This window comes from Rutilus rutilus, assembly GCF_951802725.1.
Source record: "Rutilus rutilus genome assembly, chromosome: 25".
NCBI lineage: Eukaryota > Metazoa > Chordata > Actinopteri > Cypriniformes > Leuciscidae > Rutilus > Rutilus rutilus.
The window spans coordinates 27,561,316-27,574,229 of NC_140229.1; the positions used below are offsets into that span (position 1 = coordinate 27,561,316).

At 40.6% G+C, this 12,914-nt stretch overlaps 1 protein-coding gene across 1 annotated transcript in view; it reads left to right on the forward strand.

Annotated features, from left to right (window-relative positions):
• Positions 1-12,914, forward strand: part of fbn2a (fibrillin 2a) — a gene marked incomplete at its 5' end in the record, with an annotated part of 146,402 nt that overhangs the window by 87,920 nt on the left and 45,568 nt on the right. Inside the window, 13 exons of the mRNA XM_084401099.1 lie at positions 565-690; positions 947-1,072; positions 1,228-1,344; positions 1,544-1,672; positions 2,624-2,743; positions 3,797-3,922; positions 4,787-4,939; positions 5,031-5,096; positions 5,283-5,408; positions 6,529-6,648; positions 7,186-7,308; positions 7,471-7,602; positions 8,965-9,090. Of these exons, the coding sequence (XP_084257225.1) occupies positions 565-690; positions 947-1,072; positions 1,228-1,344; positions 1,544-1,672; positions 2,624-2,743; positions 3,797-3,922; positions 4,787-4,939; positions 5,031-5,096; positions 5,283-5,408; positions 6,529-6,648; positions 7,186-7,308; positions 7,471-7,602; positions 8,965-9,090 (1,590 nt within the window). The remainder of the gene's footprint in view (positions 1-564; positions 691-946; positions 1,073-1,227; positions 1,345-1,543; positions 1,673-2,623; positions 2,744-3,796; positions 3,923-4,786; positions 4,940-5,030; positions 5,097-5,282; positions 5,409-6,528; positions 6,649-7,185; positions 7,309-7,470; positions 7,603-8,964; positions 9,091-12,914) is intronic.

Genomic DNA, 12,914 nt, shown 5'->3' on the forward strand with positions numbered 1-12,914 from the left:
TTTTCTCCCAAAAAATTAACCAAGGAAACTAGGGAGAATTAAAAAAACAAAAACAAAAAAACAAACAAACAGGGTATCACAAGTAAGTACCTTTGTTTCTGATTGACTAAATCGTAGAACTTTATCCTTCATTGCAAATCTAATTCTTTCCGACTGCAGATTTGCATGACATCTCTTAACCAAACCCAGTGTGAGTTGGTGTGTTTTATTCTCTCTTTCCAGTTAAGAAGGATCAGTCTCCGTGCAAGAAGTGTAACAAATACAATCCCAGAATGTTGACTCTTTGATATGGTTATGCTAACATCCTTAACTCCAAAGAGAGCCAGGACTGGATCTGGGTCCAAAGGTCTTCCCAAAATGTCTTCCCAACAATGATAATGTTTTAAAAAATTGCGAACCAATATGTTAGACATTTCCAAAACATATGTGCCAGTGATGCTCTTGTTTGTCAATTATTAATTGAATAAAAATGCAGCAATTTTGTTGAAAGATGAAACATTTAACGCTTTTAACCCTGTTCATGTGCATGTATGTGCCTCTGTGATGCATGTGTGTTGTGTTCAGACGTTGACGAGTGCAGCAGTGGAGAGCGTGTGTGTCAGAGGAATGCAGACTGCATCAACCGTCCGGGTGGCTATCAGTGTGAGTGTGCTGATGGGTACAGACTCACACCCCACGGGGCCTGCGCTGGTGAGAGGACGCCAAACACACATTACCACTGCCTTCATGAGTTTGTAGGAAATTAGTTCACCTTATTAAAACACAAATTGGAAAATATTATCTGGAAGTCACCGAGAACAGTCTCATGTCTGTGAGGGAGAGCTCCCACTCATCATTTCCAAATGTCTCCAATCACTGTTAATCATGCATGTTATCTTAAAAGAATTGTGGGTGTTTGTAATGAAACCCAGTTATTTGAGTCTGTCATCTCTGTTCCTCCGTAAAGACCGTAACGAGTGTGTGGAGACGCCCACCGTGTGTCGTCATGGTGACTGTGTGGACATTGCAGGAGGGTACGAGTGTGTGTGCCACACCGGCTTCACAGCCACGCTGAACCGCAGGATGTGTGTGGGTAAGACCTCTTCATATCATATCTACTCCATGAGGACCAGTGTTCAGAAGACGCCTGGATGAAGGCTGTCATTAAATCTCTGAATCAGGGCTGCTGTATTTCTCCAGAGCCGTTTACTGTAAAGGTGTTTACAGCCAGTGTTTTATCTCCCGCAGATGTCAATGAGTGTTCACGTCAGCCGTGTGGGAACGGCACATGTAAAAACTCTATTGGCTCTTTCAACTGTCTCTGTCATCCAGGATTTGAGCTGGCCAGTAATAACTACTGTACAGGTAATGATGTTGCTCCCTTAAACATGTTTACTGTTGATCTGTATAGCACATTTGACCTTATATACCTACTCTCCATTCCTTAAGGAATTTATTTGTTTCAATTTGTGTAGGAACTATCTGAAGCTATTTTCATTGCAGGTTTTTGAAATCTGATCTGCTAGTAGTGAAAGATGCTGATGAAAGCTCTTGTGTTCTGTAGATATTGACGAGTGTGCAGTTTTTCACTCTCAGCTCTGCAGGAACGGCCGGTGTGTTAATAGCGTCGGGTCCTTCCTGTGCCTCTGTGGAGAGGGTTATGAACTCAGCCTCGATGGCAAGACCTGTATAGGTGAATTCACTGTGAGGTCTGCCATGTATTATGTGCAGTGCTAGGTAGATTTTTTACAAACTGTAGTTTATTACTGATTACATATTACATGAAGAAAATTGTAGTTTTAAATTTATATATTAGATTACACATTTTAGGTTAGATTACATTTGACCTTGTTCATCACATTGATTTCAATAGGAGAATATTGTACCATATTGATATAAAAATACAAAGGAACAGAAAATATATTCTGTTCTTTATCAACTACACGAAGTGCACTAAACAGTACATTATATCAGGGTTTCCCAGTCTGGGGTGAAGGATCTGCAGGGGGTTGTTTGATAAAAAGCGTTAATGAATTAATTAATGAAACCTTAAAAATGTCAAATTACAATTTTAATGACTTAATTAAAAATAAAAATGATTACTAAAAACTATTAAAAACGATTTGTTTGCCTAAATGTCTTGTGACCATTAACCAACATCAGAGATCCTAATTATTGAAATATTAACTTCAAATCTCAGGGGTGCTTCAAGTAAATATTGTAAGCCAAAGATGTTTGACAGACAAAAAAGTAATTTATTCCATTGTGTGAATAATATGTAATCATGTAATCCCCCCAAAAATAAAAATACAAGTACTTATTCTTTGGAAACGTATTATGTAATCCAGATGACATATAATCAGTTTCTGGCCAGCTATGCTCAGACTGAAGTATCCATCTGAGACTCCTCTTATTTACATATTAGCAGACACTGAGTAGTTCTCATAATTCATAGTGTTATCTATACATATAGTTCTGTTATCTACTATTCTTTTCATGTGAAATAAACAATGATACTGACAAATTAATAACAATATAGATATTCAGTGTAATTGGACACTATTATTATGTTCTAGGATTTGTAGACTGACGGGAGTCCTATGACAATATCATAAGTGTCTGTCTTGTGTTTCGATAAATGCAGATGTTAACGAGTGTGTAATGATTCCTGGTATATGTGCTCCTGGAACCTGTCTGAACCTGGATGGCTCTTTCAGATGTGTCTGTCCTGATGGGTATATCGTCCACAGTGAGCACTGTGTAGGTAAGAGCTCGAAGAGGTTACACACCTGTGCAATATCACTGAAATGTCAAATGATTCAAAATTGTATCACTTCTCCAATGCATGAACATATTAGTAAAATGACCCGTGAACACCAGAACTTTCTCAGTCTTATTGTCCGAATTCTGCTGCAGTAATCAGGGGGAAAAATGAGCCAAAGTATCACTAATCAGAGTCGGAGATGATGCCCCGAAAAGGTGCACATCTAAATCCCTCATGAGTACGACGTGTGACGTGAGTCCAATAGAAAACCTTTAGATTGTTTATTATAGCAACACAACCTCCAGTGAAGCGCTGCTGAGGAATGGCAGGACATCTCCAGAAACACTGGTGCCCTCCACGCAGAGGACGATTGAGTCTGAACAAACATATTGAGGCACTGAAAACAAGATGTGAATCTCAGTAATGAAAGGTTGACTTATTTTTTGTTGAATTAAGTTTATACTATGGCTAATGATATTTAAGTGATATTGCACAGGGTTTTGTTGTTTAATGTATGCAATTTTGTTTTATTCTACTATACATGACCATTTTAATTAGTCTTGATATCGTTGGATACCTCACTCTCATGCCGTTATGATTTTGTTATGACTTCTTTTGTAGAGTTGGGGGAAAAAACACCCTAAAAATGTTTTGGTAAAAATTGGTCCCTATATATACCTTAAGTATTTCTCTTTGTGAGAACAGGCTACATTTCTCTGAAAATCTTCACGTCCTCCCCAGCTTTCCTTGGCATGTTCATGTGAGTTAGTAGTGACATCTGATTCATGAACAAATTATTCTCAGATCTTTATTCTGTTGATCCACAATATGAGTCCATGATCTGGTTCTTCAACTAACTCAGAGTCATATGTTTGGTTCTTTTATGGTGCTTTTGTGTCCGTTTTAAAGCATATTCACAATTTCTTCTTAAGAGTTTCATGTAAGAGGGAGAGAGTCATACGGGTTTGGAACAACATGAAGCTTATTGAAACATTTAAACCATTATTTTCCCAGTAGATAGTATGTAAGTACAGTACTGTGTGTGTGTATCAGATGTGAACGAGTGTTCGGAGGAGCCCGGCATCTGTGCGTACGGCTCCTGTTTCAACAGTCTGGGCAGCTTTGAGTGTGTGTGTAAACCTGGATTTGTGCTGTCAGAAGATAGACGCAGATGTTACGGTAATTCATCATAACCCTGTTTATCTGACTAATCTGACTTTGTTTGTCTATATGTAACTTTGCCACTACACGTCAACCAACACTTATTAGAGTATTGGTAGGCTGTATAGACTGTTAGTAGACTGTAGTTGTTTAGCTATATATATTTTAGCAGAATTAATAAAGTGGACTATAGAGAGAAAGTTTTACAAAAATGTTTACAAATAGCGTTCTGCTGCATGTGGTCATTTGAGGATGTTTCGCCTTGTGAAAGAAACTGCAATGCTCTGGAATGCTTGATTCTGATTGGCTGACAGACAAAGGTTCAGAGCTGTTTATTAATTAATTAATTTAGTTCCATGTCTTTACAGTTCCAGATAACTTCCATCTCATAACACCTCCAACCAACAATTCATCCCCATGCATTTGATTTGCAATTTTCAATCTCAAACTTTACAATTAGTGGAAATGTGCAGTTTAATTATACAAAATAAAGCATTGTCAAAACAAGAAAATTACAATAAAATATGATGGTTAGACAAACCATTGCTGTATTGCTAAGGGCCATATGCAGAAACTAACACATGCTTTTGCTCATGCAGAATTTTAACCGTTTCGCAATTGAATTCAATATTTTTTAGTCCTGAAAACTTAAAATACATTTTTCAGTAGTGGTACTTTTTGAAGTAGTTAACATGTTTGCTGACTCTGCTGAGTGACAGGTAATTCACTCATGCTTTCTCTCCAATAACTGCATACAGTAGCTTCTGTTAGTTCTAAACTGTAATTGTTTCTAAACAAGGTGTGTAAGGACAAAAACATGAAGTAAAACATTGTGATTCCTTACCTAATGCTCATGGGTATGCCTGCTGTTTGTTGTGTCAGACACTAGAGAGAGCTTCTGTTTCACACGCTTTGAGAATGGCAAGTGCTCTGTCCCGCAGGCGTTCAACACCAGCAAAGCCAAGTGCTGCTGTAGCCTCCTGGCCAGAGAGGGCTGGGGCGACCCCTGCGAGCTGTGCCCTAAACAGCAGCACGGTACCGATCTCTCCTCTCCTTCATCATCACCACCACCATCATCATTACCACTGCGTTCTCACGGTTTCATGTTTCGTGTGTGTGTTCACAGCTGCATTTCAGGATCTGTGTCCGTTCGGCCATGGGATCGTTCCTGGAGTTGGGGACACACGTGAAGGTACTGTGACTATACGTCTTTTGATTCTTGTTGACTGGTATAGCAATGGGTTGTATATTAATATTAAAATAATGTAATATCTTACTTTAATGCATTAAGACACATTGATTGTCTGTTGCAAAGGAATCACTAAAAATATTAAACTCAGCTGTACAGATTGACTGGCCATATCACTGTGTGTCTCAGACTTGAACGAGTGTGTGGAGAATCCTGAGATCTGTGTGAACGGCCGCTGCATCAACACGGACGGATCCTTCCGCTGCGAGTGTCCCGCGGGATACACACTCCACCACACAGGGACACGCTGTGATGGTGAGAGAACGACGAAATTATATGGACAAATAAATAATGAGACATTTTGCTAAATGTCTTCTTTTATGTCATTAGTAATAATATTTATGTAAATATGTCTCAAGCCTGTTGACTGTAGAAGTGATCATGCCGCCTAAGGTCACAGTCTCTGTTGTGTTGGTTTCTGCTCCGCTTCAGTGTCTCTTATTGACAGATCGCTGTCTGCGTTCCTGGAAGTCACTGCTCATTATCGGCATAAAGTTGTGCTCTGCTCACCAGAAATCTCTTGTAAAATCAATGACCTCAGGTTCCGCAATTCACTGAGAGTTTGCGGACCCTTCATGGGGCTCAGCAGCTTGTTTTATTGCATATTTTATTAGAAATTAAGATACTTAAGGTATTAAATTAAGGTATGTTTGTATAATAGCCTACACAATGAAATGAATGAAACCATGATTTCAGGCCTCTGTGATTTACTCTGTATTTCTCACTTCAGCTGTTGACATATGTTATCAAAAATAGACTAGTTGGCAGTCTGCCACCCAAAGCAAGAATATAGTGAAATAATTGTAGTAAGAGTTTGACTAAGAGCCAAAAAGAGCACCTGTGACTGAGCTCATTGGTTATGAACTGTGTAAAGTGGAAGCTGCGACTGGGATGTTCAGATGTTCTTAAGGCAGTGATCTCAAACTCAATTCCTGGAGGGCCACAGCTCTGCACAGTTTTGCTCCAACCCTAATCAAACACACCTGATCCAGCTAATCAAGGTCTTCAGGATTACTAGAAACTTCCTTGCAGGTGTGAGTTGGAGCTGGTTGGAGCTAAGCTAGAGTTTGAGACCACATCTCAGCTTTGTTGTCTCCACCAATTACAATCTAAAACCACTTTTGGCCAAACCGTTCTCGTCGCTTAACCGTTCCATTGCGTTCCATTCAAGGTCAGCTGGTGCGTTTATGGTTTCATTCTCCTCTGTGGAGCTGATAACAGCTTTCCCCCACAATCCAAAGTCAGGTGAATACACATGGATTGGATGAACAGATTTTTCTGGACCATTAAATCTATATTTCAACTGGGAAATAATCTATTATCAAATTTGTCAACATGTCCAGCTAACAGCTTTCTGTTCTCTGTGTGTGTGCAGATATTGACGAGTGTTCAGTGGGAAACCCGTGTGGAAACGGCTCATGCTCAAATGTGATTGGAGCTTTTGAGTGTGTGTGTGAGGAGGGGTTTGAGCCCGGACCAATGATGAGCTGTGAAGGTCAGCTGACCAAAACACCCGAACATCTTCATTAAACCAGCTTTCAGTGCACTCAAAGAGCTGCTGTGTAATAGACGTGTATGATATTATCTTTCATAATGTTCTCTTTTGTCTATATTTGACAATGCTGCCAATTGATTTTAACCAAATTAGTTACATATTATTCTAATTAATTAATCAAATTACAGTAGTCAACATTTGAAGTGGATCAAAAAAGTTAAGCAAAGTTGTCCTAAGACAAGAACGGGCATTGTTCAAAATGTATGTATAACTTTGATGAAAGGTTTTGATCCACTTCAAATGTCGACTACTGTAAATATCAAAATTAATATTTGCTGTGAATAACCCCCAAATGAAGTTAATTCAAATGCTTGGCATTGTTTGTGGCAAATGAATGAATCAGTGAATAGTTCAACATTTGCATAGAAGTCAGTATATGCATGCACATGATCAGGCCTACAGGAAACCTTCCTCAAATGATCCTGTTCATACGGATGTTCATCTTTGACTGATTGTGTGTCATCACTGATTGTCCAGATGTGAATGAATGTGACCAGAATCCTCTGCTCTGTGCGTTTCGCTGCGTTAACACTTTCGGGGCGTACGAATGCAGCTGTCCGTACGGTTACACCCTGCGGGAGGATGGACGCATGTGTCAGGGTACGACATATTATCAATCAATGAGTTTGTTGTAACACTTTCCAACCCTTAGCGATCGCAGTGTACAAGGCTAACGTGCACTTAAATGCATATGTGTGTATGAATGTGTTATTGTAAGAGTGTTCCAGCATTGGTGATGACGTTGAGCTCCTCTGTGTTCAGATGTAGACGAGTGTGCAGAGGATCTTCATAACTGTGACTCCAGAGGAATGGAGTGTAACAACTTAATCGGCACCTTCACGTGTGTTTGTCCGGCTGGGATGACCCGCAGGATGAATGAAGATGTGTGTCAAGGTAAAAACTGATCTGCATTGCTATTCACTTTTACAAACACTCTTGAAGATTATTGAACTGAATCAACACTGCACTGACTTCAGCTGAACAATGACACTATTGTCTTTTTAGAGCTGCTTTACAGCAGAACTGAACTCTGTTTGCATCAGTGATCATTATTTTCCTGTTTATCTAAACTAAGTTAAGCTGCTTTGAAACAGTCTGTATTGTATAAAGCACAATAGGTCACAAAAGGTGACTTGACTTGATTAGTGAGAATAGTTGGGTAGGTTAGTGTGGTGTGGTGTAGGGATGGCAGAGTTGGCTACATCTGTTATACACCAATAAAGCCACCGACTACTGTGGTAGATTTTTCCCTAAACCTAACTATCTGGGGCATCTCCAAATCGACACCCAATTGATCTTATTACCTGAGGCGTCTCCAAATCGACACCCAATTCCTTAAACTGGGGCGTCTACTAATCGACACCCTATACCTTTATACTCTAGCTCTTGCGTCTTCAGTCGACAACTGGCCGAGTTTTACTCTAACTTGCTTCCCTAAACTAGCTTCCTAAACTAGCTTCCTTCCTAAACTAGCTTCCTTCCTAAACTAGCTTCCTTCCTAAACTAGCTTCCTAAACTAGCTTCCTGCGCAGGAATAAATCGACAAACAGACCTGCAAATGTCCTTTAAATGCTTTAATCACGGCCAGGAGATCTTCCCGAGCAGTTCTCAGGGAATCTCTCCCAAGAAGCAAGGCCGGAGGATCTCAGACCATTGAGAATCCCACCGTAAAACACGGATACAACAGTTTTTATAGAATCGAGAAAACAAATAATACTACCATGTCACCTTCAGTATGACTGGTTCAGTTGGTTCAAAAGCCCCAACCTTTTCCCTCTGTCACTGGCACAAGCAAACTCTGATTTTGTGATTACTTATTACAAGGTTTGAGAACTAGTCATCTGTCTAGTTTCACTTCCCCTAATTTAAAATTTAAATATGAAACATTTAAATATGAATGTTGTTCCTGCAAGAAAAACAAATGTTAGTTGATTAATTAAAGTTAATTAATTAAAATCCATCACACTACTGATCACACTAGAATGGAAAATAATGGGTAACACTTTATTTTCGATAGTCTACTTTATACATTCTAACAACTACATATCAGCTTATTCTACTAACCTGAACCATGACACCTAACCCTAACAGTCTATTACTAATACTCTAATGTGAGTTAGTAGACATGTAGTTGCAAATTTACTTATAGTTGGTAGAATGTCCAAAGTGGAGCATCAAAATAATGCTGAGTGTTACCAAAAATCTATATTTTTTATTCGTTGTCATTCACCTTTTTTATCTTGTTCTTCTTTACAGATGAAAATGAATGCTTGACTCAGCCCGGGGTGTGTGTGAACGGCCGGTGTGTGAACACTGTCGGAAGCTACACGTGTGAATGTGGCATTGGGTTCAAAACTGACTCTACAGCCACGAAATGTCTTGGTAAAACCTCTTTCTCGAATCTCTATGGAAAGTTATGCATGGGATGACATCACCCTCGTTGAAAAAAATTACAAAAAGCAATATTAAGCGTAGCGTCAGTTCTGGCAGGTCACGTTAGTCAAGCTCGCATCAGTGACTCACAGCTGATCCACGTCTACCTATAGGAATATGACGTCTATCACTGTATACATATATAAGCTCCTTCAGTATTATCAGCAGCCATCGCGTTTCTCAGGAGTGAATTACCCTCCTCCCTCCCCAGCTCCTCCTCTCTCAGTCAGGATTGGGCTTTCTGATTTCCCTTGAATCAGAATCAATTCTCGAATTAAGTTGTACTTTAAAATCTTAAATTATTGATATCTGCAATACATTCATGTTGGTTCTGTTCTGTTACCCTAAGGGGGGTTATTGCTGCTCTTATCCATGCTAGGCTGCACAGATGCACAGGGAGATCTCGCCCAGAACAGAACCATACCGCCAATCCAAACTGTATGCTCACGGGTGGCCTCGGATAGTGCTCACGGGTGGCCTCGGATAGTGCTCACGGGTGGCCTCGGATAGTGCTCACGGGTGGCCTCGGATAGTGCTCACGGGTGGCCTCGGATAGTGCTCGAGGGTGGCCTCGGATAGTGCTCACGGGTGGCCTCGGATAGTGCTCACGGGTGGCCTCGGATAGTGCTCACGGGTGGCCTCGGATAGTGCTCACGGGTGGCCTCGGATAGTGCTCGAGGGTGGCCTCGGATAGTGCTCACGGGTGGCCTCGGATAGTGCTCACGGGTGGCCTCGGATAGTGCTCACGGGTGGCCTCGGATAGTGCTCACGGGTGGCCTCGGATAGTGCTCACGGGTGGCCTCGGATAGTGCTCACGGGTGGCCTCGGATAGTGCTCACGGGTGGCCTCGGATAGTGCTCGAGGGTGGCCTCGGATAGTGCTCACGGGTGGCCTCGGATAGTGCTCACGGGTGGCCTCGGATAGTGCTCACGGGTGGCATTCCGTCAATCGTATTTGACGATAGTGGTCCTGACAGCAATATCATATATAAGCATATAGCCTTCGATATTAATAGAAACAAACCATATTATAATCAAAAATAAGTTATATTATGTTAAGACAGTAGATCCGATCTATGCACATTGTTGTTGTTGCATATGTTGCACAAGGTCTGTATATTACTTTTCATTGTTAAAATTAAGATTTTATGCATCATAATAAACAACAAGTTGCGATAAAAATCACAATGTATTAGTGCATTACTTGTTTACAGTTGTTGTAAATAATTTTAATGGATTTGCAGAGTCAAACATTTTAATTTTATTATTCAGATGGTCAATTAAACATTTACCTGAACTTTAACTAAAAGTTGATTAAAACATAACATTTTAATTTTTCTGTGTGATGGGTAATTAAGAATTAAATCACTGAGTGCGGGTTCTCCAGTAAAGTGTAGATGTAATGTGTAGCAGCGGCTCCACCATAACAAGAACAGCAATGTACAGTGAGACACTTAAGATTATTAAGTCATTACTTATTGAAATAATTGGAATGGAATTGAAAATATAATGATACAAATATTTTTCTATTAGTCTGCTTTTACATTTGTGCATATCTATTTTGACATGCCATATCTTTGTCCTGTGCTAGTATCACTATGTCAATTGCAATTGTTTATTAAATGTTTATTCACATTTTAATTTTGCAACAGTAGAGGTTTAATAAACTTTAATCTAAAGTTCAGGAAAATATTTAATTGTCTTGTTTAATTGCATAGTTCTAATGTACTGTCTTAATATAATAATTATCATGGTATGGTTGGTTTCTGTTCATATTAAAGCCTACATGCTTAATATATCTCTGTTTGACACATTTTGTATCGGGGGTCCCTGCTCCGTGTCTCTATCGCCCTTAAAAACGTTGAACACCCTTGCGCTACGCCACCAGATAGAGGTTTACTTTGTAATACTGTCTCTGTTGTGATGTGAGTTGACTGGTGTTGTGATGTGAGTTGACTGGTGTTGTGATGTGAGTTGACTGGTGTTGTGATGTGAGTTGACTGGTTGACTGGTGTTGTGATGTGAGTTGACTGGTGTTGTGATGTGAGTTGACTGGTGTTGTGATGTGAGTTGACTGGTGTTGTGATGTGAGTTGACTGGTGTTGTGATGTGAGTTGACTGGTTGACTGGTGTTGTGATGTGAGTTGACTGGTGTTGTGATGTGAGTTGACTGGTGTTGTGATGTGAGTTGACTGGTGTTATGATGTGAGTTGACTGGTGTTGTGATGTGAGTTGACTGGTGTTGTGATGTGAGTTGACTGGTGTTGTGATGTGAGTTGACTGGTGTTGTGATGTGAGTTGACTGGTGTTGTGATGTGAGTTGACTGGTGTTGTGATGTGAGTTGACTGGTGTTGTGATGTGAGTTGACTGGTGTTGTGATGTGAGTTGACTGGTGTTGTGATGTGAGTTGACTGGTGTTGTGATGTGAGTTGACTGGTGTTGTGATGTGAGTTGACTGGTGTTATGATGTGAGTTGACTGGTGTTGTGATGTGAGTTGACTGGTGTTGTGATGTGAGTTGACTGGTGTTGTGATGTGAGTTGACTGGTGTTGTGATGTGAGTTGACTGGTGTTGTGATGTGAGTTGACTGGTGTTGTGATGTGAGTTGACTGGTGTTGTGATGTGAGTTGACTGGTGTTGTGATGTGAGTTGACTGGTTGACTGGTGTTGTGATGTGAGTTGACTGGTGTTGTGATGTGAGTTGACTGGTGTTGTGATGTGAGTTGACTGGTGTTGTGATGTGAGTTGACTGGTGTTGTGATGTGAGTTGACTGGTTGACTGGTGTTGTGATGTGAGTTGACTGGTGTTGTGATGTGAGTTGACTGGTGTTGTGATGTGAGTTGACTGGTGTTATGATGTGAGTTGACTGGTGTTGTGATGTGAGTTGACTGGTGTTGTGATGTGAGTTGACTGGTGTTGTGATGTGAGTTGACTGGTGTTGTGATGTGAGTTGACTGGTGTTGTGATGTGAGTTGACTGGTGTTATGATGTGAGTTGACTGGTGTTGTGATGTGAGTTGACTGGTGTTGTGATGTGAGTTGACTGGTTGACTGGTGTTGTGATGTGAGTTGACTGGTGTTGTGATGTGAGTTGACTGGTGTTATGATGTGAGTTGACTGGTGTTGTGATGTGAGTTGACTGGTGTTGTGATGTGAGTTGACTGGTGTTGTGATGTGAGTTGACTGGTGTTGTGATGTGAGTTGACTGGTGTTGTGATGTGAGTTGACTGGTGTTGTGATGTGAGTTGACTGGTGTTGTGATGTGAGTTGACTGGTGTTGTGATGTGAGTTGACTGGTGTTGTGATGTGAGTTGACTGGTGTTGTGATGTGAGTTGACTGGTGTTGTGATGTGAGTTGACTGGTGTTGTGATGTGAGTTGACTGGTGTTGTGATGTGAGTTGACTGGTGTTGTGATGTGAGTTGACTGGTGTTGTGATGTGAGTTGACTGGTTGACTGGTGTTGTGATGTGAGTTGACTGGTGTTGTGATGTGAGTTGACTGGTGTTGTGATGTGAGTTGACTGGTGTTGTGATGTGAGTTGACTGGTGTTATGATGTGAGTTGACTGGTGTTGTGATGTGAGTTGACTGGTTGACTGGTGTTGTGATGTGAGTTGACTGGTGTTGTGATGTGAGTTGACTGGTGTTGTGATGTGAGTTGACTGGTGTTATGATGTGAGTTGACTGGTGTTATGATGTGAGTTGACTGGTGTTGTGATGTGAGTTGACTGGTGTTGTGATGTGAGTTGACTGGTGTTGTGATGTGAGTTGACT